This window comes from Ailuropoda melanoleuca, chromosome 6 (assembly GCF_002007445.2).
Source record: "Ailuropoda melanoleuca isolate Jingjing chromosome 6, ASM200744v2, whole genome shotgun sequence".
NCBI classification, from domain to species: Eukaryota; Metazoa; Chordata; class Mammalia; order Carnivora; family Ursidae; genus Ailuropoda; species Ailuropoda melanoleuca.
Window position 1 is genome coordinate 41087705 of NC_048223.1, and position 27278 is coordinate 41114982.

Here is a 27278-nt window from a genome sequence, read left to right on the forward strand (position 1 = left end):
CAGTTTCTTCCTGTTTCAGTCTTGGTAGTTTATAGGTTTCCAGGAAGGCATCCGTTTCTTCCAGGATGTTTAATTTATTGGCATAAAGCTGTTGATAAAAGTTTCTAATGATCCTTCCTATTTCATTGGTGTTGGTCGTGATCTCTCTCCTTTCATTCATAATTTTATTAATTTGGGTCCTTTCTCTATTCTTTTGAATAAGTCTGGCTAGTTCTTAGTTTCCAAGTGGTTGAGTTTCTTCCAAATTTTTCCTTGTGATTGAGTTCCAGTTTCAAAGCACTGGTCTGAGAATATGCAGGGAATAATCTCAGTCTTTTGGTATCGGTTGAGACCTGTTTTGTGACCCAGTATATGGTCTGTTCTGGAGAAAGTTCCGTGTGCATTCGAAAAGAATGAGTATTTTGTTGTTCTTGGGTCTGGTATTCTGTATATATCTATGAGGTCCATCTGGTCTAGTATGTCATTCAAAGCTCTTGTTTCTTTGTTGATTTTCTAATTAGGTGATCTGTCTGTTGCTGATAGTGGAGTGTTGAGGTCCCTACTATTAACATAATTTTTATCTATATGTCTCTTTATTCTGGTTAGGAGTTGGCTTGTGTATCTAGCCGCTCCCCTGTTGGGGGCATAGATATTTATAATTGACATATCCACTTGTTGGATACATCCTTTCAGAATAATATATTGTCCTTCTGTATCTTTAACTACTGTCTTTAGTTTAAAATCTAATCTGTCTGATATGAGAATTGCGACCCCAGCTTTCTTTTGAGGTCCATTGGCATGAAAAATGGTTTTCCATCCCTTCACTTTCAGTCTGGATGTATCTTTAGGTTCAGAATGAGTCTCTTGTAGACAGCAAATGGATGGGTCATGTCTTTTTATCCAAACTGCAGCCCTGTGGCATTTTATGGGAGGATTTAGGCCATTCCCATTGAGAGTGATTACTGAGAGATATGATTTTAATGATGTCATGTTACCTATGAAGTCTTTGTTTCTATAGATTGTAAGTTTCTATTCTTATCACTCTTGGGGCCTTTTTACTTTTATAGAACCCCCCGCTTAATATCTCTTGTAGGGCTGGCTTGGTGGTTACGAATTCCTTCAGTTTCTGCCTGTCTTGGAAGGTCCTTATCTCCCCATCAATTCTGAATGACAGCCTTGCTGGATAAAGGATCCTTGGCTGCGTGTTCTTCTCAGTTAGAGCTTTGAAAATACCCTGCCAACCCTTCCTGGTCTGCCAGGTCTCTACAGACAGGTCTGATGTTATTCTGATATTTTTCCCTCTGTACATAAGGATTTTTTTCCCCCTGGCTGCTTTCAATACTGTATCCTTGGATCTAATATTTGTGAATAGCACTATTATGTGATGTGGTGTAGGTCTGTTCTCATTGGTCTTGGGAGGGGTCCTCTCTGCCTCTTGGACACGAATGCTTGTTTCCTTTGCTAGATTAGGGAAGTTCTCAGCTACAATTTGTACAAATATCTCTTCTAGACCTCTCTCTTTATCCACCCCCTTGGGGATGTCGATGATTCTGACATTGGACCGTTTCATTGAGTCAGTAATCTCCCATAATCTACTTTCTTGAGATTGGATTTTTTTTTTTTTTTTTGGAGATTGGATTTTTTGAGCCAAGTTTCCAATTTTACTTTCTCTTCTACCATCCCATCTTCCAATTCACTAATTTGTTCTTCTTCCTCATTTACCCTGGCCGTCAGAGCGTCTAGTTTAGACTTCATTTGATTCATAGCATTTTAATTTCTGCCAGATTCGCTCTCATTTCCGCCCTTAGAGATTCTACATTCTCATTAATATTTTCGTTAATAGTTTTCGCAAGCCTACACATCATCTTGACCATTGTTATTACTCTGAACTCCATTTCTGATGATTTGGTTATATCCGTATCCATCAGTTCTGTGGCAGAGGCCACAGACTCTGTGTCCTTTCTATGCTGAAGGTTTCTCCTTCTTGTCATTCTGATGAGGAGAGGTTGCAGGGATGCTCAGAGCCCAAATTATTGACCAGGACTCAGGCAGTGTGCACTTGTTTTATAGGGACCTTAGGCATGTGGGCTTCTTGATTTTTCATCCTGCCTTCTGGGGGAGTGGCCTGCTGCGCTGATACTCAGGCAACCCTATTGGGGTAGCGTTGCCCCCTGCCCTGCAAGGGGGGATGGGGACGGGCAATGTGAACCGGTATTTCCGGGCTTTTGTTCTGTGTCGGCTTCCCCTGGCGGTTTTCTGTGCCTTTTCTGAGAGTCAGAGCAGCAGTGGCCGTATCCTAGCCTCTTTTAGAACACAGATCACAGACTGCTCTCCACTGAGTTCTCTTGGCCACTTTAACTCTGTTCTTGTCGGTGCTGCTAAAAACCTCACAGCATCCTGGGATGTGTGCCCCATAGCCACTCTCCCAGCCCTCGCTTCCAGGGCTGGCACATCTCTGTCCTTTGTGCTTCTAACACCACCAGCCACCCCTGGTTGCCATGCGCGCTCCTGACTTCCAGTTTTCAGTTTGGACGTGCGCGCGCTCGAGCTCCCGGTTTCAGTCCAGTTCCAGTGAGCGCCCTGGAGCTCCGGTTTTCAGTCTGGTCACGCGCACGTTCCCAGGCTCACGGTCTCAGTCTGCTTTCTCCTGGGTACCGGTCCGCGAGTCCTGCCCGTCCCCAGTGCAGGTGGCTACTGCTTCCCGGTGCCTATCGCAGCAGCAACCTCCCCCTTCCATTTATCTTCTGATTTCTATGCACGGATTCACAGTTCCCCACTTCATACCTCAATACTCAGCGCTGGAGATGTTCCTTTGTAGAGATCCAGATGTATCTACCTATGTCTTAGGCTGATTTCGTGGGTGTTCAGGATGCTGTGGTAGATATCCAGCTCGATTCACAGGGGACCAGCTGAAAAAAGGGTCCCCTACTCCTCCACCATCTTTTTCCCCCTCCGATTTTCGTCATTTAAACTCTTGCCTTGGAGTTAGCTGACTTTAAGTCTATAAATTTATCTTTCAACAGATTTGATACAGTTTGACCGTAATTTCTTCATACTGGTTTTGGAGCTAGGCTGAATCATGTAGCATTACTTTGAAAAATGATTTCAATAATAGAACTGCAAATTAAAATGAGAAGAAAGCCATTATTTCTTTTTTTTTTTTTTTTAAGATTTTATTTATTTGACAGAGACAGCAAAAGAGGGAACACAAGCAAGGGGAGTGGGAGAGGGAGAAGCAGGCTTCCTGCCAGCAAGGAGCCTGATACAGGGCTCGATCCCAGGACCCTGGGATCATGACCTGCGCCAAAGGCAGACACTTAAACACTGAGCCACCCAGGCGCCCTGAGCCATTATTTCTTTCATTATTATTTTTTGTTTTTAAGAGCCATGATTTCTTGTGTTTTTGTCTACTGCAAAAGAATGACAGAAGTACATTTAAACATATATATGTTGCTGGTAGTATTATAAATTGATGGACTACTTTTGGAAAACATTTCATTTATTCCCATTTTCTTCGGAACAAACAGTGCTAGCCTTGTGAACGGTATTGGGGGATTAGAGGAAAAACACACTGCCTTCAAAATTGGATGTTGAGGAGCACCTGGGTGGCTCAGTCGGTTTAGGGTCCAACTCTTGATTTCAGCTCAGGTCTGATCTTAGGATTGTGAGTTCAAACCCCACGTGGGGCTCTGCTCCTCCTCCAGCTTGCGTGCTTGCTCTCTCTCTCTCTCAAATCTTTTAAAAAAAGAAAAAGCAGATGGTAGACACTTAGGAGAAAATGATATTAATTAGTAGCTTAGTTATTAGGTGGTGAGCTTTGGGGTGTCTCTTTTCTTCTTGTGATATTTTATTACCCTGAGAAGTGAAAAATCACCTCACTTTAAAATTTTGCATTTCTTTCAGTCTGCTCAAGGTGCTCAATCTGATGCCAGGATTTACTGATGGCTTGTGTTTCTTTTTCTGTGAACCTCCTGTTTGTAGAATTTACCATTTTCATATTGGGTTTTTCATCCTTTTGTTTTTATAAGAGTTCTTGTCTGTTACAGAAGTTGGCCTTTATCATTTCTGAGATTGTTTATGACACTTAGTTGTAAACAATTTCATAGGTATTCATTTAATGTGTAGAAAGGCCTTCCTGCCTCCAAGGATGAGAGAATAATTCACCCATGTGTTATAGCACTGTCACAACGACAAATCTAAATTTCTGTTTCATCTAGAATGTATTTTACAGAAATGAATACGGTAGGGATCTATCTGTATTATGTGTAATTTTTCATAGTGTAGTCCATTTGATTAACTTCATTTAACTTTCAAATAAAGCATGAGACAAAACTATGAAATGTTAAGATTTTATGTCTAAACAGTTTTAAATTACATTTTTATAAAATAACATGTATATGTTGATTTGCATAAAAAAAATTGGAAGGATCTATGTCAAAATCTTCATGGTGGTTATCCCTGAATGGTGGAATAACTGGTGATTTTTATTTTCTTATTGGATATCTTGTTTTTCTAACTCTTTAAAAAGGAAGATATTTCATTAATGTTATTGAAGCCCCTCATTTGCATGCCTAGTGTTTTTGTTGGAAGATTGGCCAGCGGGATGTGTCCTTCGCTCTCCCTCTTTTTTTTCCATTTAAATAAAGATGTGCCCTTTTCTTTTTTTCTTTTTTTTCTTTTTTTAGGATTTTTATTCATTTATTTTGAGAGGGGGAGAGAGAGAGAGAGAGTGTGTGTGTGTGTGTGTGTGTGTGTGTGTGAACGTGAAAGCAGGGGGAGGGACAGAGGCAGAGGGAGGGAGAATCTCAAGCAAACTCCCCACTGAGTGCAGAGCCTGACATAGGGCCCGATCCCACAACCCCAAGATCCTGACCTGAGCTGAAATCAAGAGTCAGACACTTAACTGACTGAGCCTCCCAGATGCCCCCAAGATGTGCCCTTTTCTGATCATATTCTGTCAGATCAGTGTGTTCGTGACAGGGCATTTCTGTCCATGATTGCAGGGCTCCATGCACCATTCTCACCTAGACAACAACTTTATTTTGTTCTGTTGAAGTATACCATGAATTCTCACTTTGTATTAATGCCCTCTCTGTCCTGGGTTTTATTATTAGGAGGAAAGAATTATTCCTCTGATTATATGGAGGATTAAATCTCAAGTTTAGTTAGAAAGGAGTTGGTCATTTAAGATTTTGAAAGTAGAGTTTCGGTTTTTTAAAACTTGACAGAGTTAATTAAATGTTTCCTTGGGGTGCCTGGAGGGCTCAGTCTCTTAGGTGTCTGCCTTTGGCTCAGGTCATGATCCTGGGGTCCTGGCGTTGAGCCCTGCGTTGGGCTCCCTGCTCAGAGGAGAGTCAGCTTCTCCCTCTCCCCCCTGCTTGTGCTCTCTCTTTCTGTCTCTCTCTCTCTCTCAAATAAAATCTTTCTGTCTCTCTCTCAAATAAATAAAATCTTTAAAAAATAATAATGTTTTCTTCAGTAATCTTTAGTTACATTAAAATTTCTTGACTTCTCAGATGAGTCATAAGATAGCAAGGAAATAAAAGTACCGTAAAAAATTACCAGTGAAGGGGTTCCTGGGTGGCTCATTTGGTTAAGTGTCGAGCTCTTGATTTCAGCTCAGATCATGATCTTAGGGTCATGAGATTGAGCCCCATGTTAGGAGTCTGCTTCTCTCCATCTCCCTCTCCCCCACCCACCTCATACAGAGGGGTGTGTGTATACTCACTCTTGCTCGCTCTCTCTCAAATCTTAAAAAAAAAAAAACAAAAACAAAAAACCAGAAAACATTACCAGTGAAACAACAGCAATAACAAAATATACAGAAGAATGGTGCCATTGATTGAAATAAAATTGAATTTTTAAAAAGCAATCAAGTACCAGTCATATAACTGAAACTCACCATGTTAGACTTTTGTCCTGAAAGGAAATCTGTAAAAACAAAGCAAATGAAGTAAAGCTAGACTGTATTTTGTATAAAGTGAGCTGGTGGGAAAGAGGTAGATTGTAGTGCTCAGCCAGGACAATATTTGGGTAAATCCTTTAATTTGCATAAAAATAAACTGTTTTCTCCCAGTATTCCAAATGTTTTCTAGAGATATCTCTCTTTATGGAGCCACCTGCATTTTATATTTATCTAAGGGGTTCATCTATTTTTAATAGGTTATTGTGTGTGATAAAAATCTCAGTACAAAAAGTTATACAGTAAAGGAGCGCGTGGCTTTCTCAGAAGAATGTGCGACTCTTAATCTCAGGGTTGTGAACTTTGAGGCCCATGTTAAGGTATACAGATTACTTAAAAAGTAAAATTAGGGGCGCCTGGGTGGCACAGCGGTTGAGCGTCTGCCTTCGGCTCAGGGCGTGATCCCGGCGTTATGGGATCGAGCCCCACATCAGGCTCCTCTGCTGTGAGCCTGCTTCTTCCTCTCCCACTCCCCCTGCTTGTGTTCCCTCTCTCACTGGCTGTCTCTATCTCTGTCAGATAAAAATAAAATAAAATCTTTAAAAAAAAAAAAAAAGTAAAATTAAAAAGAAAAAAGTTGTATAGTAAAAGTAAAATTTGACCCATCCCCATCCTCTGTTTCCAAGATCTTCCCTGAGGGGCAACCAATTACTGGTTTCTTGTATGTCCTTTCAATGAGATTTCTCATTCCTGTACCAGCATATGTATATATGGTACGTTTTACACTAGCAGTTGGATAGTGTCCCCATCTTGTTCCATAGCCTACTTTTTTCCTTTGACAATGTATCTTTAGAGATTGCTCTGTATTGGTACAAAGCTCTGTTTCATTCTTTCTAATAGGGACATAGAATTGCATTATATAGATACGACATACTTTATCATTTCTTTATATTTAGCTGTTTTTAATGTTTCAGTCTTTGATGTTACAAATAATGCGGTGAATATCATTGTACACAGTTTTTAAGGAGAATCCTAAATGAATAAAGTATTTTAAACAATTTTTAAATTTGACTTAATTTTTAGAAATTTGAGTACTAATCTTAGGATGGCTTTGTGCAGTTGCACAAATATATTATTCTCTAATGGTTGAACATCTGCTGAGTTGTGTAAATTAATTTTGCCTTCTGAAAGTGGCATTAAAGAGAAGGGTATGTGCAGAGTGGCATACTTCCTCTATGAATTTTGTACCCTTTATGGCACAACTCTTTGCTTTCCATGTGCACTAGTAGGATTGATCATTTTCAGAGAAAATAAAATTACTTCCCTATTTTTGTGGAAAGGGGCAAAGGGTCTCCATAGGGAATTCCATCATCATAAAGTGAGGTAAAGATGGTTTGCTGGTGTATATTAACCTTTTTTCTTATGGAACAGATGGAAGAAGAAAAATGGAACAAGATGGAAGGAGCCTTAGGGTAGATTTATAAAAAGAACTGCTGTGCAAGACAGTAGTAATGGTAACGTGGAGACAAATGGTGCAGGGAAGGAGTCGTAAAAGATTTGCGTTGTAATTTCGAAGCTATAAAAGCTCATAATGCAGTTGGGCGTGTTAAAGGGCAGTTCTGTGGCAGGAGCCAGCTGTCTTCTAAGAAGGAAGGAGACTGAGGACATTGGTTTTCTGTTAAGATCATGGAATTCTTACAGATTTCATCTATTTCTGACCTGAATTCCTTTATGTGATTGGAAATGTGTGTGACTAGTATATAGTTAAGTTTTTATGGACTATTATATTGGACCCCTTGTGCCCTGTAATACCCAAGACACCAATGTAAAACCTCATTTCCTATTTCCAGCATAACTAATATGCAGTAAATTATCATGAGTGTTCTAATGGCCACATCTTATGATATGGGTTCGCAGCCTCTTGAATACTTTCATTTTTTTTCATTTGTATATAAATGAAGATGGGTTCCAAAAAATATTCATTCTAACCAAGTTTCAAGTATGTTTTTGAAGACAGATGACACTTGAAGCGATTGTGAGATTCTATATTAGAATTAAGATAGTTATCAGAAAAATATTCTCACAATTAAAGAGAAATTTGCCCCACATCAGGAAGTGTCTCAGAAATCAACTAAGCAGTTTAATTGTGAGGCTCAGATAAGCAGATGAACACTGTTAGAGTATTGTTCAGTTCCTGAATCACTCGGAGCTCTGCAAAGCGGTCAGTTGCATTCAGTTAGGAAAGTGCACGCACACACGCACACGCACGCACGCACGCATACACATTCTACAGCCTTAAATGCTAAGACTTAAAATTTTCAAAATGTGGAGCGCCTGGGTGGCACAGCGGTTGGGCGTTTGCCTTCGGCTTATAGGATCGAGCCCCACGTCAGGCTCCTCTACTATGAGCCTGCTTCTTCCTCTCCCACTCCCCCTGCTTGTGTTCCCTCTCTCGCTGGCTGTCTCTATCTCTGTCGAATAAATAAAAATCTTTAAAAAAAAAAAAATTTTTCAAAATGTGATTCCATTTCTAGGTATTTACCCAAGATAAATGAAAACTTGTCCATACAATAAATCATAGCAGCTTTATTCATGATAGAGAAAAACTAGAAATAGTCCAGGTAACCATTAGTAAGAGAACGGATAACTAAATTATAATCCACTGTATACACTGGAATACTGTTCAGCTATAAAAAGCAACAAATTATTGATGCACACGTCAATATGAAAGAATTTCCCGAACATTTTGTGTTTTTTTATGCAGTATAAGTTGCCTACTGTATGATTCCATTTATGCCATTTATATAACAGGCAAAACTATACAAAAATAATTTATGTTGGGGCGCCTGGGTGGCACAGCGGTTAAGCGTCTGCCTTCGGCTCAGGGCGTGATCCTGGCGTTGTGTGATCGAGCCCCACATCAGGCTCTTCCGCTATGAGCCTGCTTCTTCCTCTCCCACTCCCCCTGCTTGTGTTCCCTCTCTCGCTGGCTGTCTCTATCTCTGTCAAATAAATAAAAAAATAAAAAAAAAAATAATAATAATAATTTATGTTGATAGAAATCAGAGCAATGATTGGGAGGAATTACCTGGAAAATCTTTCTGCAGTGATAGAAATGTTCTGTATCTTAATTGGGCTGGTGGTTACATGTATATATTCAAACTTATCAAACTGTACACTTAAAGTGATGCATTTTAGTGTATACAAATTATATGTCATTAAAATTTTAAGGTATTGGGGAATCTGGGTGGCTCAGTCAGTAGAATATGTGATTCTTGGTCTTGGGGTTATGAGTTTGAGCCCCATGTTGGGTGTAGAGATGACTACAAAAAATTTTAGATTAAGTAAATAAAATTTTAAGGTATTTTGAAATTTTACAAAAATTAATATAATTCTAAATATATTCTCTTGAGGGGCACCTGGGTGCTTAGTCGGTGAAGCATCTGCCTTTAGCTGAGGTCATGATCTCAGGGTCCTGGGATCAAACCCCACATCAGGCTCTCTGCTCAGCACGAGTCTGCTTCTCCCTCTGTGCTCTCTCTTCCTCTCTCTCGCTCTCAAAAAAATAAAATATATTCTTTTGGAAAATATAATTTCACCACTAATGATTGATACATGGTCAGTTTCCCTTATATACCATTTATGAGGTGGCAGGACATGGAAAATTTGGTTTCTTAACAACAAAAAAAACCCATCTATTTGTATTTAGCACATATTCCTTAGGCCCTAAGGTTGCAGTATCTTGTACCAGAGCCACTTACCAGGTCACCACTAAGCACATGAAAGGTGCACTGTTGAAGTGTATGGTACAACAAGGGATTTCAAAACTTACTAACAAAAACAATGTAAAATGTGTAATGTATTTTTTATATTGATTATATGTTGAAATGATACGGTGGATTATTTTTAAATACATTAAGACTAAACAATTTCACCTGTTCTTCTACCTTATGTAATGTGTTTACTAGAAAATTTATTTTTTTTTAAATGTTTTTTTAAAGATTTTATTTATTTATTTATTTGACAGAGATAGAGACAGCCAGACAGAGAACACAAGCAGGGGGAATGGGAGAGGAAGAAGCAGACTCCCAGTGGAGGAGCCTGATGTGGGGCTCGATCCCATAACGCCGGGATCACGCCCTGAGCCGAAGGCAGACGCTTAACCGCTGTGCCACCCAGGCGCCCCTACTAGAAAATTTAAAATTACACTTACAGCTCCAATTATGTTTCTTTTGGACAGTGCTGCTCTGAGTTTTTATTTTTATTTTTTTAAGGATTTATTTATTTAAGGGGCACCTGGGTGGCTCAGTTGGTTAAGCATCTGCCTTCAGCCAGGGTCATGATCCCAGGGTCCTGGGATTGAGCCCCACTTTTGGCTCCCTGCTCAGTGGGGAGCCTGCTTCTCCCTTTCCCTCTTCTGCTCCCCCTGCTTGTCCTTTGTGTCTCTCTCTGTCAAATAAATGAATAAAACTTTTAAAAAAATTATTTGCGAGAGGGCACACTCGTGCATGAGTGGGGGGAGAGGCAGTCTTCAGTCAGACTCCCTGCTGAATGCAGAGCCCAGTGCCAGGCAGTATCTCATGATCCATGAGATCATGACCTGAGTCCAAACCAAGAGTCAGACGCTTACCCCACTTAACACTGCTTAACTGACCGAACCACCTAGGCGCCCGGGCTCTGAGTTTTTAGAACTGTTTGAAATGTTTGTATTTGTTGATACATGGTTTCTACAAATGTGTAATATTGTTACTATGCCAGTTTTCTCACATGCCATGTATTTTAGCTGAATATCTCTTCAGAAAAACTTTTGCCTTTAAAAGGCCTAATTTCCAAATGAATCTTAGAATGTAGACACTGGGGACACCTGGGTGGCTCAGTTGGTTACACGTCTACCTTCAGTTCAGGTCATGATCCCAGGGTCCTGGGATTAATTGAGCCCTGTTTGGGCTCCCTGCTCAGCGGGGGATTCTGCTTCTCCCTCACCCTCTGCCCCTCCCCCTGCTCATGTGCATGCATGCTCTCTCCTTCTGGCTCTCTCTCAAATAAATAAAATCTTTAAAAAAAAAAAAAAAAGAATGTAGACACTTGTGCAGGATTGATATTTTGGCCATCTGCTTTGATTTACATATTAATGTTGCCACATGGATTTGAGAGATAATGATTCTTATACAATGATTAGTTATAAGGGCATACTTTTAAGATCTTAACAAAAAACATTTATTGATTTCTGATACCTTATGTTTTTAAAACTTATTGAGATACAATTCACACCCATGCAATTTACCCATTTAAAATTTACAATCCAGTGGTTTTTAAGTATATTCACAGAATTGTGCAACCATTACCACAGTCAATTTTAGAACATTTTCATCACCTCAAAAAGAAACCATGCACCCTTTAGCTGTCATTCCTTTGCCACGGTCTACTCGCCAGCTCTATTTAATTTACTTTCTAGCTCTATAGAGTTCTATTCTGGACTTTCTTATGAATGGAATCAATGTTGTGGGCTTTTATGACTGGCCTCCTTCACTTAGGATAATGTTTTCAAGGTTTACCCAAGTTGTAGCATATATCATATTCGTTTTTGTTGCTGAATAATATTTCATCATATGGATATACAACATTTTGTTTATCCTTTCATTCATTGATAGACATTTTGATCATTTGTCCTTTTTAAAAAAAAAATTTTCGGGACGCCTGGGTGGTTCAGTCAGTTAATTGTCTGCCTTCAGCTCAGGTCATGATCCCAGGGTGCTGGGATTGAGTCTTGCGTCAGGCTCCTTGCTCAGCAGGGAGCCTGCTTCTCCCTCTGCCTGCTGCTCCCCCTGCTTGTGCACTCTTTTTCTCTCTCTCTGTCAAATAAATAAATAAAATCTTTAAAAAATAATGAAAATTTTTATTTACTTTTCTGAAGAATTTTTTTTAAGTAATCTCTATAGCCAGCGTGGGGCTTGAACTTAAAACCCTGAGATCAAGGATCACATGTTCTACCAGTTGAGCCTGCCAGGCGTCCCTTGATTATTTTTGTCTTTACGCTATTATGAATAATACTGCTATGTACAGTTGTGTACAAATGTTTGTGCAGGCATATGTTTTTATATTCCTTGGTTATGTACCTAGAAGTGGAATTGCTGGGTCATACAGTAATTCTGTGTAATCATTTGAGGAATTGCCAGACTGTGTTCTAAAATGGCTGTACTGCTTTATAATCCCACCCGCAGTGTATGAGTATTGCAGTTGTTCACATCCTCACCAGCATTTGTTATTGCCCATCTTTTGGATTATAAATTGCGGTAGGTGTGAAGTGGTATCTCATGTAGCTTTGATTTACATTTCCCTGAAGATTAATGATGTTGAGCTTCTTTTCATGTGCTTATTGGGCATTTGTATATCTTCTTTCAAGAAATGTTTATTCAGATCCTCTGCCTATATTTTAATTGGGTTATTGCCCTTTTACTGTTGAGTTGTAAGAGTGCTTTATACGTTCTAGACATCAGACCCTTATCAGATACATGATTTACAAATATTTTTTCCCATTCCGTGGGTTATCTTCTCACCTTTTTGAAGGTAGCCTTTGAATCATAAAAGTTTTTCATTTTGATGTTCAACTTACCAGTTTTTTTTTTTTGAGGATTTATTTATTTAGAGCATGTGAGTGGTGGGGGGCAGAGGGAGAGGGAGAGAAATCCTCAAGCAGACTCCCCAGCTGAGCACAGAGCCTGACATGGGTTCAGTCCCAGGATCCTGAGATCATGACCTGAGCCGAAACCAAGAGCCAGACGCCCAACTGACTCAGCCACCCAGGCGCCCCTTACTTTTTTTCTTTTATTGACCATGCTTTTCATGTCCTATCTTAAGAATCCTTTGCCAGATTCAGGGGTTTACCCCTGTGTTTTCTTCTGAGAGTTTTATAATTTTACCTGTTACATTTAGGTCTTTTATCTGTTTTTCAGTTGATTTTTATATATGATATGAAGTAAGGGCTCAACTTAATTCTTTTGCATACTAGTACCATTAACAGGAAAGAAATAAGTTTATAGGCTTAGTCACATATTAACATTTCATTGTTGCACAGTGGTTTATTTATTTTTTTTAAAGATTTTTATTTGTCAGAGATAGAGACAGCCAGCAAGAGAGGGAACACAAGCAGAGGGAGTGGGAGAGGAAGAAGCAGGCTCATAGCAGAGGAGCCTGATGTGGGGCTCGATCCCACAACCCCGGGATCACGCCCTGAGCCTAAGGCAGACGCTTAACCGCTGTGCCACCTAGGTGCCCCTGCACAGTGGTTTAATAACTGGCTTAGGTATATACTGATTCTTACATGTTGCATATTACAGGACATCCTTGTTACTCATTCTGGGATTGTGATATTAGCTGAGCTTTTAAAATCTGAAACTAAAATGGAGCTACTCTAGAACTTGGAAAAAAGTGTAACAGAACTGGAAAAGGGTAGGAAATAATTTGGGGGCCCACATGGGAAATGTCTGTATGAGAGATTAAAATCACAGCATACAGGGATGCCTGGGTGGCTCAGTTGGTTAAGCGTCTGCCTTCAGCTCGGGTCGATCTCAGGGTACTGGGATCGAGTTCCACGTCAGGCTCCTTGCTCAGCAGGGAGCCTGCTTCTCCCTCTGCCTGCCTCTCCCCCTGCTTATTCTCTGTCTATCAAATAAATAAAGTCTTTAAAAAATTAATTTTAAAAAATCACAGCATACAGAATAAAAATGAAATTTCAATTTGTCTTTTTTTTTAAATAAGAGGCTCAAAAATGGATAAAAGGAGGTGTTCAGATCAAATTTAATTAAGCCCAGTTAAGTTATTCTACTAAAAATTACAAAACTTTAAGTAGTTCATTTAGAATTTGATGTAACATTCAGTGAATGATTTCCCATTCAGTTAAAGGGACCTCCTGTGACCCAATGTTTATGAGAAAAGATGAATCAATCAAATGATGATATATATAAATATTATAGGCAGTTCTAGTGTGCTTAAGGAATCCACTTTCTTTTTTTTTGGCCTAGCAGTTATGTTGTAGCTCATGACACATACCTAAAACAGAATTATGGCTAATAATCTTTTGAATCTCTTATTGTTCTTACAACTGAGTGTGTGGTCCTGCTGAAATGTATCCATCTATAATCAATTCTACCAAAGAAGGAACCTGCATATGTGATATTTCCTTCACCTCATTAGCAGGGTTCATATTGGCAGGGTTCGAGTGATTCTTCAGTGGTCTGCCATTCTGTGGAAGCCCCATACGGCCACTGGTGACACTGGACAAATCCTTTAACCCCTGTAGGTCTTACTCTTCTGTCAAGTAAGTGAATTGGGTCGGATGATCTTCAGGCCCAGTCTGTATATAAAATGCTGTGTTCGTGACTTTATGAATTTTATTTGTTGCCTAGACTAGGACTGGGTCCTTTGAGATGCTAGATTTGGTTGAAAAAAACTTTTTTCAGCTTCTTTGTGGTGGACTTCCCTTCGTTTAGGATTGGGGTGTGCTTGTCAATAAGCTGCTTTTTGTACAGAACTGTTACTAGAAAACCAAAATGTTTACAAAACACATGAAGTGAAAAACTTAAATTTTCTTAAGATTTGAAAATTGACAAGTTTAACATTTTTGAAATGACTGTAGATAATGGAAATAGCTTGAAAGACTTTTTTAAGTAGACTCCATGCCCACTGTAGGGCTCAAGCTCACAATGCTGAGACCAAGAGTCGAGTGCTCTACCAGCTGAGCCAGCCAGGCGCCTGATTATTTTTTTGAAATTATATAATCTAGTACCGTATTCAGCTTGGAAGAAATTCTTTTTTTTTTTTTTTAAGATTTTATTTATTTGTTTGAGACAGAGAAAAGCAGGCTCCCCACCTAGCTTCCCATCATGAGGCTCGATCCCAGGACCTTGAGACCATGACCTCCCAGGTAAAGGTAGATGCCCAACAGACTGAGCCACCCAGGCACCTCCCCTGGAAGAAATTCTTTATTGGATTTTTGGGGCCAGTTTTTCAAACATGTTTGTTTTACGATTGCTTTATAAATTTGTTTTCCTTTGACACATGGTGACTGATAGATTTACCCCCATTTTAGCCTCTTTTAATAAGGTTTAAACTATTTCAGACATTTGGTTTAGATTCATTTAACTCACAGAATACGGGGCTTGACAGATTTTAATGCCCAGTCTTATATGCCTTGTTGCTGTAATTTGATGCTTTAAGCAAAGTCCCTACCTTCTTTTCTTTCCTTTCTTTTTTCTTTCTTGTTCTTTCTTTTTCCTTCTTGTTCTTTACTTTCCAAGGGTTGGCATCTTCTAGAGCAAGCTCCTCCCATGTGTAGAGGAGAGAGTGTGGGGTTGTGTCAGATCCTCCATGGTGAGGGGCAGGGAAGGGGGTGGGAAGCTAGTGTGTCTCTTCCCTTGAGGTATAGTTCTTCCAGTCTGGTGAACTGTCAGATCCACTGTGTAGTTGGTAAAGCAGATTGGACAATGACTCGAAGTAGTGGGGTGGGAGGTGGGGGGTTCAGTATTTTAAGTAGCAACTCTCAAAAGTAAAGTGATTTCTCCAGGGGCTTAGTAGATAGAGCTATATGTGTTTCTAGTGTTACCACTGTGTAGGAATCATGCAGAGTGGAGTATTGTTTCCTAGAGGAAAAGGAGGATGAGTGAGGATGGTAAGAGGTTGGGGTAGATTGTGAGTCATTAAGGGAAGAGGGGCCATAAATGTTCGTTTTAGTTTTGTGCAATGAAACTTGCTTAATCCTGACAGCCCTTGATCAGAATGCCAGCCACAGAGTTCTGCACTGACACATATAAGTATTTTTGAGAAGAAAGATGATTATTAGGATCTTCTACCCTGTTGTGATATGATAGGATATCTTCTGGGAAAAGAGATAAAGGCTGAGGAAACCAGATTTTTACCTGGTACGTAATTACAGTTTGGACTTCCTGGGCAACAGAAACCTGCTGCAATTTTACATGACTGATTTCTGGACCCAAAGTGGGCTTGACAGTGGGCTAGAGCAGTAATAGCCCCCCTACTGTCGGGAGAGACCAGGGCAGGCTTTTCCCAGCAAGCCTGCCTGAAGTGTGGCCGTCCTAGACGCCAGGCCCCAGAGCATGCAGGATGACTCTTCTGTCTGTGGGAGCTGTCTGAGCTTCGTCAGGGAGGCAGGCTGCCAGCAAGGCAGGTGCAGGTCTGAGTGCCTGGAACAGTAAGTCAAAAAATGTTGAAAGCTTGGTCTAAAGTGATTATCTATTAAACACCCACTGCACAGATGCACAGATGCTGAGGAATTGCTCTGGTGTTAGTGCAGGAAACAAACAAAAGATGGTGGGTTTCTGCTTTTAAGGAGCTTATGCTTTGCCCTGTCCTTTGGCCAAGTCATGGATGAAAATGGATATTAAATTTTGTGATTTTCATTCATATAGGCCCTGAGCTGATGGTTGTCTTGGGCCTCTGGAAGGCCTTAAAAGTTCTTTTCTTCATAAGCAGTTCATACCTGGCTGATGAATGAGTTTTCGTTGTCATTTAATGAATGTTCGTTGTCATTTTAAAATGCAAGTAAGCCAAAGGAGGAAATTAAGTCACCCTAATCTCACCACACAGAGCTAAGCACTAAAGAGCTTCTGCAAGGGGAGATAACTAGCCAGTGCCTCCCTTCTTTGGGCCTTTGCTTCTTCCATCAGAGAGAGGATGTCCCCCAGGGGTGTGGCCACAGGGCAGCGTGGCTGGTAAAGACAGGTCTTGAAAACACAGGGATATTGACTGTAAGCTTGTCAAAAAATCCCTTTGAAAAGGACATTACTTGCCTGCTTTTATTCTCTTCTGTGAAGAGCGTTCAGATTTTAAATCATGTGCTCGTAAGAAAATTTAAACTTTGGAGGGGTGCCTGGGTGGCTCAGTTGGTTAGGTGGCTGCCTTAGGCTTGGGTCATGATCTGCGGTTCCTGCGATTGGGCCCCACGGCAGGCTCCCTGCTCAGTGTGGAGTCTGTTTGTCCCTCTCCCTCTGCTGCTCCCCCTGCTTGTGCTCTCTTGCTTGCTCTCACTCTCTCTCAAATAAATAAAATCTTTAGAAAAAATTAAACTTTGGGGACACCTGGGTGGCTCAGTTAGTTAGGCATCTGTGTTTGGCTCAGGTCATGATCCCGGGGTCCTGGAATCGAGCCCCACATTGGTCTCCCTGCCTGATGGGTAGCCTGCTGCTCCCCCTGCTTGTGTTCTCTCTGTCAAATAAATAAATAAAATCTTTTAAAAAAATTTAAACTTTAAGGAGACAAGCTTAAGTACTTACGTTTGTATGCATATTTACATATGCATTGGGAAAATCATAACATAATCTTTTCTTTCTACTTTATTTTCGGGTGGTCTTATGAACCGACTGTGAAACAATGTGATAGGATGGGAGGGGCAGTGAATTGGGAGTCGGTCGTGTTGAATGTTAGTCCTAACTCTAATCACACACTCTAAGCTAGAGAATATATTTAATGACTTTAGATTTCAATCTCTACCTTCTTAAAACAAGGGACCACATTTAGGCACTCTTTCAGCCCTTACCATCTCAATTTCCTTGTGTCTCCTCTGGGACCAGTCTACTTTGTTGTGAAGAGCTGAGGGGACTACTTTGCCTTTAGTGGGCTAATTTACCGAGGTCCCAACAACCAGGACTCATCCAGTGAAGAGGAAACAGCAGACTACTTCTAGATTAGCCCAGCTGTGCTTTTAGAAGGGGCATTTCTAGTCAAAGATTTCAGATTATTAGAAAACTGCAGGGCTCTGGGGGTTGCATTCTTCCTTAGACTGAAATTACAGCCCGAATGCTCTTAATGATACACATATGTACTGTAATTTGTAAATATAACTCAAAATCCTGTATCTAAGTTGGGTCATTTGCGGTTGGCCATTCAGACCTCCTTTCTATTTGACAGGGGTTTATTTTAAGATTGCTTTTTGGAGCAGTTGTTTAACATTCAAGTGATCTATTAGTGTCAAGTCTTTACTAGACCTGTTTTAAATGAGCTGCCCTTTAAGTAGAAAACCAAACAGAAATTTAGCTTTCCAACGCAACTTAGCAAAGCCAGTGTAAATTAAATTTTCTTATCTTCACGTGTATTTATTCAGCCTGATTTCTTTCTTGAATATTCATTTAGGGTAATAGTATGTGTATGAATGAAATTCTTGTAGTTACTCTTGATATTGTTGCTTAGCAAGAACTATAGACTTCTTAACAGGTTCAGAGAAGAACACTTTACAGTAAGCTAAATGTATTTTTTTAGTGAGTTAATTGTGTTTCTTACCGAAATGAGTTTGAAAGAATAGTATCTGCTTCTGGAGCTTTATTTCTAGGATGTTAAATGTTCTATGGGAAGTAAATTCTCACTAGGCCATTAACTACATTATTTTTTTTTACAGGCTAAATATTGTAACTCCTTTTGCTTATTTTGTTGGGGAGGGGGGTCAGTTTGATGGAAGCTAAAGATGGTTTGGGTAGATAGCCAACTGTGCCTCAGATGGTAGTTTTAATACATCATCCTAATTCTTTGTTTTTTTTTTTTTTAAGATTTTTATCTGTTTATTTGACAGACACCGCAAGAGAGGGAACACAAGCAGGGGAGTGGTAAAGGGAGAAGCAGGCTTCCCGCTGAGCAAGGAGCCCAATGCAGGCAGAGCTCGATCCCAGGACCTTGGGATCATGACCTGAGCCGAAGGCAGACGCTTAATGACTGAGCCACCCAGGCACCCCACATCATCCTAATTCTTACCATTACTGTTGTGGCTTCCTCTCTTCTTTCCCGGTGTCCAGATTGTCACAGCCATAATTAGGGTGTTGTTTCCTATTTAATAACAAATACAACCACTGTCAGTTTTGTAGCTCACGTTTTCAGCCCTTCCCTTCTGTGTTCCAGATGCTCCATACTTGCCTGTAGTGCTTACGTGGCTCTGGCTTTGGGTGATAACCTTATGGCTCTGAATCACGCTGATAAACTTCTCCAGCAGCCCAAGCTGTCGGGATCGCTAAAGTAAGTGTGACTTCCCTGTGTGTGCCAGGGTCATTTTGTTGGGAGCTTGTCAGTTAGTTTGTGGTACATATTGTTGCTCTTTACTCCCCCAGTGGGATATATTATCTAGACAAAGCAGCTGGTTGAAACATTAATTTGGAAGTTCCGTGTTAGGATCTTTTCCCTTGGTATACCTCGAGGATTAAGGGAAGTAGCATTTGCTGTACTGAGTATCAGGAGGCAGGAACTTTGCACTGTCTGGTGTCTACTACTAGGCCTGACTGGGGCATAATTTCACATATTAGTCCCCAAAATAAGATGAGTCCTCAGGAAGAAGACCCACAGAAAAGTTCCTTGATAAATCTGCTTCAAGGAATGCAGTTAAATAGACAAATGAGAATTCTGACTGCAGGAGTTTATTCAGAATCTTCAGATGCCTCTTCAGTATTAGTGTCATTGTCATTCTAAAATGTGCTAAAGCACCTCTTTCCTTTTATGGAGGTTAAGTGAGATGCAGCATTGTTTGAATCTTTATATGCTGCCATGCTAGGAATTTTATTCAAAGCCATAAATACTCGGCATTCATCCTGTGGGTATACAACTATAATCTCCAAAATACAGTTACTTACTCTTGCCTTTTAGCGGTCTTTGTTTATAAAGTGCAGTGCTTAGAACGGGAGATCATACTCTGAGGAATAATTCTGTTCATGTTTAATTATTTGTGTCTTTAAGAAAAAGTATTACTTTATACAAGCATCTAAAATTAACATTGATTAAGGTTGTTTCAGGCCAGTGTTCCCCAAACAAACCTTGTGTCTCATTCACACACACACAAAATTGATAATTAAGAGAACATCCAGTAACTTAAGAGACTTTGTCACAGTCAAAAGTAAGAAAAGTTCCTGCTCTTCTGCAAGAAAGCCTTGTCTAGCATTCAGGCCGGAGGGATCTCGAGTTCCAGTTCGAGGCAGCGGGGTTGCCCCTGAGGGCACCGCCGCCCAACTCAGTGAGGCAGCGGCCAGGAGTTGCTCTGTGGCCACCACCGAATCAGCATGAGGGCTGTGGTGCGGAAGGCCATCATCAGAGCGGTGTTCGGTTCGTTTTCTTTTTAACAGAAATGAAACACAAATCCTCACTGCTTTTTAAAATTCTTTGGTTGACATTGTGGTCACTATTCTCAAATCCCAAGTAGATTCTTTACTTGGCATTTGTTGGAGGGTTTTTAACTTTATCAACTTTCGAGGGATTGACCAAGTCGTGTCTGGTGATTTCTTTTTCTTTCTTTTTTTTTTTTTTTTTTAAAGATTTTATTTATTTATTCGACAGCGATAGAGACAGCCATCGAGAGAGGGAACACAAGCAGGGGGAGTGGGAGAGGAAGAAGCAGGCTCATAGCAGAAGAGCCTGATGCGGGGCTCGATCCCAGAACACCGGGATCACGCCCTGAGCCAAAGGCTGACGCTTAACCGCTGTGCCACCCAGGCGCCCCTGGTGATTTCTTTTTTAATTCTCTTGATTTCTTTTTTAACTCTCATAACTATTCTTTCTAAGTATTGGTTTCTTAATTAATAAAAAGACCACTGTCTGTTTTCCCAGTGAAGACAAGCAGGGAATTCTGCATTTGGGAGCTCACATACCACAGTAGCTTTACCCCACAGCTTTTTGCTTTCTGTACACCTGGTCAAAGATTTCGTGGCTTTGGGTGTCATTAAGGCATTTCATTTGGCTAAAAAAGGAAAATATTTTCAAGTAAATTCACAGAAGACTATTTGAAGTAGTTCTTTGAATTTATGTTTGTGTTTTGTAATGATTACTGGCTTGTGGATACTACTTTAATGAAATGTTTACATTATCTTCTTTCAAAATATAATTGAGTTACTGATTTTTTTAAAACTTGTCATTTCTGTTAGGGTATTTGGTGGAGAAGCAAAATAAAAGGTCATTGCAGCCCTTGGTAGTTAGAGGAAATTGCTTAATAAAGAATTAAAGAGCTCTTGAGTGGTTAATTCGTGTAAATCTCAAAAAAGGTATATTGAAAAGAACCTGAAATTTGAGGACTTGAGATTTATGGGGACACATTCATTAGGGACAGGCCAACTAGAGTAGGTGAGACCTAGCCAGCCATTTAAAAGGAGAAGTAGAGAGGTGCCTGACTGGCTGAGTTGGTAGAGCATGTCATTCTTGATGTCAGTTTTGTGATTTCAGGCCCCACATCAGGTGTAGAGATTACTTGAAAATAAAATCGTAGGGGTGCCTGGGTGTCTCAGTCAGTTAAGTGTCTGCCTTCGGCTCAGGTCATGGTCCTTGTGTCCTGGGATCCAGCCCCACATCAGGCTCCCTGATCAGTGGGGAGCCTGCTTCTCCCTCTCCCTCTGCTGCTCCCCCTGCTTGTGTTCATTCTCTCTTTGTCAAATAAATAAAATTTTAAAAATAAAAAAATCTTCAATATAAAATGAAATAAAAGGAGGAGTAGATATTGGCTTGTGGAGATGAGGCCAGGCTTGCCCAGGAAGGCCAGGCCATGGAGGAGCTGCAGATGCGCCCTGCCCAGGACACTGTCTGGTAGGACCAGAGCAAATTTTTGAGGGGGTGGGAATATTGACTGCATATAGAAAAGTGGGACCAAACTTGGAGAGCTTTAAGTTGATAAATGTTTTGTTCTCAGGTAGGAAGTCATTAAGATTTTCAGCAAGGGGGCACCTGGGTGGCTCAGTTGTTAAGCGTCTGCCTTCGGCTCAGGTCATGATCCCAGGGTCCTGGGATGGAGCCCCACATCGGGCTCCCTGCTCAGTGGAGAGCCTGCTTCTCCCTCTCTCTCTTCCTGTTGCCCCCCCCCCATGTGCTCTCTTTGTCAAAGAAATAAATAAAATCTTAAAAATATATACATATTTTCAGCAAGGGTTTAATATATCTAATCCTGTTTTAATTTTGAAAAATCAGTCAGGTGATCATAGAAAAAAATGACCTATAAGTAAAAGACCAGAAGAAGCAGGCTCTTATAAACGAGGAGGATGCATATCCATCCTAAAACATCAGTGGGCGTAAAATAGATGATTTGAAAAGCAGGAAAGCTTTGGAATAGAAGTAAAGTTGATCTAACCCAAGTCTGGTCTCAGTCCCCTTTGGTACTCTGATGTCTTTTGACTGTTCCAACAGTAGAGACCAGAGGATTCATCCTTGGACCTGTCTCTTATTTTAGAACTTCATTCTGTTCTTATGTTAATGTTATTTTCTGCATAATCAGAATAGTAAATTTGCCAACTTTGAACTTTTTTCTTAATTGATATGTCATTTGTTCACCTGAGCTAATACAAAAATTATTGTATATTTTAAGATATTTTTATAAAGAGAGAAGATTTAAGTGACCTTTAATTGATCCGTTTGTAAACTTCTATTTCAATTCAAAGATTTGAAATATGTGAAACGTGTGTACACCAAATCTTGTTATATATTGGGTGTTTTGTGATGACCTCCTTCTCAGTTTGGAATCTGTTCTTTTCATCTTAGGTTTTTGGGCCATTTATATGCTGCAGAAGCCCTCATCTCTCTGGACAGAATATCTGATGCCATTACTCACTTGAACCCAGAGAATGTCACTGATGTTTCCTTAGGAATCTCTTCAAATGAGCAGGACCAAGGTTAGTGAGGACACATTTGATCAAAACTGGTCATTTCCACTGCCTTCCTGGATGTGTGGAAATTTAAAGGCACAGTTGTGAAGGGAAAGAAGTTTTAGGTTGGCTGTACATATTTTGTAGTAATTGTGTGCTAAGTATTAGACCTAAGAGTTGATTATCACATGGTCTAAATGCTCATTTTAGGGACGCCTGGGTGGCTCAGTTGTTTAAGTGTCTACCTTTGGCTCAGGTCATGATCCCAGGGTCCTGGGATTGAGTCCCACATCAGGCTCCTTGCTCAGTGGAGAGCGTGCTTCTCCCTCTGCCTGCTGCTCCCCCTGCTTTGCTGCTTGCTCTCGCACTCTCTCTCTTTCTGACAAATAAATAAAATCTTTTTAAATAAGTAAATAAATGCTCACTTTAGGGGGCACCTGCCTGGCTTAGTCAGAAGACTATGCAGTTCTGATCTCAGAGTCGTGAGTTCAAGCACCACATTGGGTATAGAGATTACTTACCAAAAAAAGAAAGAAAGAGAGAGAGAGAGGAGAGGAAGAGAGAGAGAGAAAGAAAGAAAAGAAAGACTACTTTTTTTAACTTTTTTTTTTTTTTTAAGATTTTATTTATTTGAGAGAGCGAGAGAAAGCATGAGCCAGGGTGAGGAGCAGAGAGAGAAGCAGACTCCCCATTAAGCAGGGAGCTTGATAAGGGGCCCAGTCCCAGGACCCTGGGACCATGACCTGAGCTGAAGGCAGATACCCAACCTACTGAGCCACTCAGGTGCCCCAAGAAAGACTATTTTAAAGAAATAAGTAGATTCTCACTTTTGAAAAGCTGGTAGTGTTAGATAAATTCGTTTTGATTCTCATACTGTATTTTTCTCCTTGAAGGGATTCTGCAGTCCAGGGGAAAGTAGAAATAAGCATTCAAAAGTCATGCCTTTAGGGGCGCCTGGGTGGCACAGCGGTTAAGCGTCTGCCTTCGGCTCAGGGCGTGATCCCGGCATTATGGGATCGAGCCCCACATCAGGCTCCTCCGCTGTGAGCCTGCTTCTTCCTCTCCCACTCCCCTGCTTGTGTTCCCTCTCTCGCTGGCTGTTTCTATCTCTGTCGAATAAATAAATAAAATCTTTAAAAAAAAAAAAAAAAGTCATGCCTTTAAGTTTTAAGTCATGCCTAAGTTTTTAAGAAAGTGAGACTGGCATTTACTTTATTCAAGATTATTATGCAGGAATGGGGTGGTGGTGGGTGGTACCTTCTGGTGTCCTTTACTCGAACCTCCACTACATGAAAAGTAAACACTGTGACATGACAGATTGCTTTGATACTAGATTTTCCATTTTGTAAACTAAATTAGGTTTCTAGAAAATATATTCTGTTGTCCTTCTCCCTCAGGTTTATTTTCATGTTTTTGTAGGATCAGACAAAGGTGAAAATGAAGCAATGGAATCCTGTGAGTAAGAAATTTTGTAAATACTTAAAGTAGCCTGGCTTGCATCCCAAAGATGTGGACTCAAGCCTTCTGTGTCCTTCATTTGTCAGCCCAAGAAGTAGTGCTCTGCTTTATTCTGAGCAGGTGCTGGGGAGGTGGATTGGGTTGCCCCCTTGCCCTTGACCCGGCCTCTTCACCAGGGTCCACGCTCTTTTTTCCCCAGCTGGGAAGCGGGCCCCTCAGTGCTACCCCAGTTCGGTCACCTCTGCCAGGACCGTGATGCTGTTTAATCTTGGCAGCGCCTACTGCCTGAGGAGCGAATACGACAAAGCCCGAAAGTGTCTCCACCAGGTGAGGCTGGAGGTGAGGGGGCCAAGCCCTCTTGTACGGCACCCAACAAAGGGTTTGGAGTTTCTGGGTTTTGTTATTTTGTCTGAGGCTCTGGTCAGTTTGTTAAAAATTGGAATATTACTTTTCTAAGCTTAAAAATACTCTTGCAAGGTAAACAACTGATCAGCTATTACAAATGAACCTAGGCACTTAATGGAGGGTTTTCCCCAATGGTTTTAATAATTAAAATTTCAGAAGATTGGAAACCATCTAAATGAGGGATCACTGAAATAGTGGTGCATCCATACAGCCGAACATAGTGCAGCTGCAGATCCTGTGTGCTGAAAGATATCCGAGACATGCTAAGTGGAAAGACCAGGATTTAAAACAGTTGCTTCATAATTGTGTATGTGCATAAGAGAGCTCTGAAAGGACATACTAGAAACCATCAACATTGGTTATGGGGCATCAGGGTAAGTACTGTGTGGCTGGAGCACTAAACAGGAGACCTCAGAAGAAAGCTGGTGCCAAAGAAATTTCATACACACTAAAGAAAGTTATTGACAACATATAACTAAAATACACCTCTGAATTCTGCCACTGAGATGATGCATCATCGGTAGGTCTCAGGGAAGATTCTGATTTGAGCTTCTTTTGTTTTCCTGCCCATCCCTGGACCAGCCATGGACATGGACCCTTACCTGCAGTAGGGGACCAGGTTACCAGGTATCACCAGTGGCAGCTCCAGAGGCTATATCACACTTGGAAAGGGGTAATTCGTCAAAAGGATATTAATTCAGCAAGCATATGAGTACTTACTTCTTGGTAAGCCATAGGAATAAGACAGTAAAAATAGGTAGGGAATATAAGGGGAATTGCAAGGTCAGAGGGTATGCAGAATTTTAAGACTTGTAATATGGACAGTTTGTGCCAAATGGTGTAATCACCAGCAGCATAGGAGAGAGCCCGAGAGTCCCTGTATGTTTGTCAGAGTAGCTGAAATTGAAATTAAACCTATTCTCAAGACATTTGGTGGGTTCTGCAAATGTTCTTCCTATGAAGATGACCTTGTCGTGTAGAGCCATGAAGAATCTTACCATGTGGAAAATAACTATGAGTGATATTTAGTTAACTTAGTGGCATCTGTTCAGCACTTCTGATCCAAAATCAGAAATGTTAAGTGACGGACTATCCAGGGAAACATGTTTGCTCTTATCTCGCAGTGGAATTACACCAGTTGATTGGGAAGGAGTTGACTACAGCAAACAGGAATTTTGATCTAAAGTTGCAGTATGCACGGTCTAGCTCAGGTTCTCGTACAGCAAGTGGCCATGGTGGCTGCCACGCTGGGCTCGGACCTGGCTCAGGGTCGGAAGGGGGTTTTGTTTTGGTCCCTTGGTTTTTAGGTTAATCCAGTGGCTGGATCTTTGTTAATTGGGAGGCCCACCCTGCCTGGGAGGGCAGGACAGTGATGTGAAGAGTTAGAAAGGTCTCCATGGAGATGTTTCCGAGGTTGCCTGCCCATCACTAGCCATTCTGAACAGCCAGTAAGCAGAGCACCTTCAAGTCTCATAAAGTTGCTGTTGTGAATTCCTGTAATTTAATGAAAGCTGCAGACTGTGGTCAACACAAAGAACAATAAATGACCTGTGTTAAGCAGCCATTGGAGGCAAAATGGAGATTTTAATACCCACAAAATGCTGTAAAGATGATCTTGCCTGTATGAAGCTTGGCCTAGAAGTGTAAAATCTCATTTTCTGAACTGAGTTATTATACCTCCTGATGTGGTGAGAGGCATAAAAGTCCCTTGCTTCATTCATGAAGAACTTAGGGTGTGCCCTGGATGTAGCGTCCCTGCTCATCCAAGATCTCTTCTGAGGCTGCAGGGAATTGACCTTATGCAAGCTTCTGGTCCCCCACACATCTCCTGTCTTCACAGCTCGGCCTACAAGGCCTTTCTCCCCATTTTCTGCTTACCCAGTATCCACCCTGCAAGGACTAAGGCAGGTGGCCCTTGCCCTGAAGCTCTCCATTCAAATGAAACATTTTTCTCTCTTCATATTCACAGTACATTCACTCTGTTCTCTCCCTTGTATTATGTAAATTTGTTTGGATTATTGTTAGTTGTTTGCATGCCCGTTTATTATCAGGATGAATCCCTGTCTTACCCACACACTCACCTCTGGTCAGTAAATGTTTATACAAGTACATTTTCTGATAAGATGAAGGGAAGAAACAGAGCAGCCTGGAAGCCAGAGCACCTGAAACTGGATGGGGGAATACAAGTTGATAGTAAGGTGTGAGGAAAAGGCTGCAGCCCAAAGGCCCAGACTGAGGAAATAAACCTGTGATCACGGTTGACCAGATCAGGCCAGGCTTCCTTTCTCAGGACTAGATCAGAGAGAAACTGCTAGCTGGAAAAGTGACTCTCAGATCCAGGACAGAACAGCATGTTGCTTAAACAGTTAAATTATTTTATTTGACCAAATTGTACTGTTTCAGTCCTTAAAAATGGGGACATTGAACACGCTTAATGATACATTTTTTTCTGTATTACCAACTTTTTAAGTTTGAATTCTTATTGCTAACATTGAGAACTTGGGACCTACGATACTGAGTTGTTACCTTAGGAAAACAAATGGACATGCAGGTTTTAATATAAGTTCAACTATGCCTGTGGTGAAGAGCCACCAACAGACCTGGACGAATGACTGGATACAGAATCAGGAGTTCTGATCACCTTTCTCAAAACCAAATAGAGCCGAGACATGGAATAAGAACCCCAAGTAGGTGAAAACGAGAGAAGAAAAGGTTTTTTTTTTGTTGTTTTTTTTTTTAAAGATTTTTTAATTTCTTTATTCGACAGAGATAGAGACAGCCAGCGAGAGAGGGAACACAAGCAGGGGGAGTGGGAGAGGAAGAAGCAGGCTCATAGAGGAAGAGCCTGATGTGGGGCTCGATCCCATAATGCCGGGATCACGCCCTGAGCCGAAGGCAGACGCTTAACCGCTGTGCCACCCAGGCGCCCC

At 40.9% G+C, this 27278-nt stretch overlaps 1 protein-coding gene across 1 annotated transcript in view; it reads left to right on the forward strand.

Annotated features, from left to right (window-relative positions):
• The window catches only part of CNOT10 (CCR4-NOT transcription complex subunit 10), a 78658-nt gene that overhangs the window by 45546 nt on the left and 5834 nt on the right, over positions 1–27278 (forward strand). Inside the window, exons 14-17 of the mRNA XM_034663554.1 lie at positions 18782–18895; positions 22382–22512; positions 23905–23940; positions 24143–24270. Coding sequence (XP_034519445.1) covers positions 18782–18895; positions 22382–22512; positions 23905–23940; positions 24143–24270 — 409 coding nt within the window. The remainder of the gene's footprint in view (positions 1–18781; positions 18896–22381; positions 22513–23904; positions 23941–24142; positions 24271–27278) is intronic.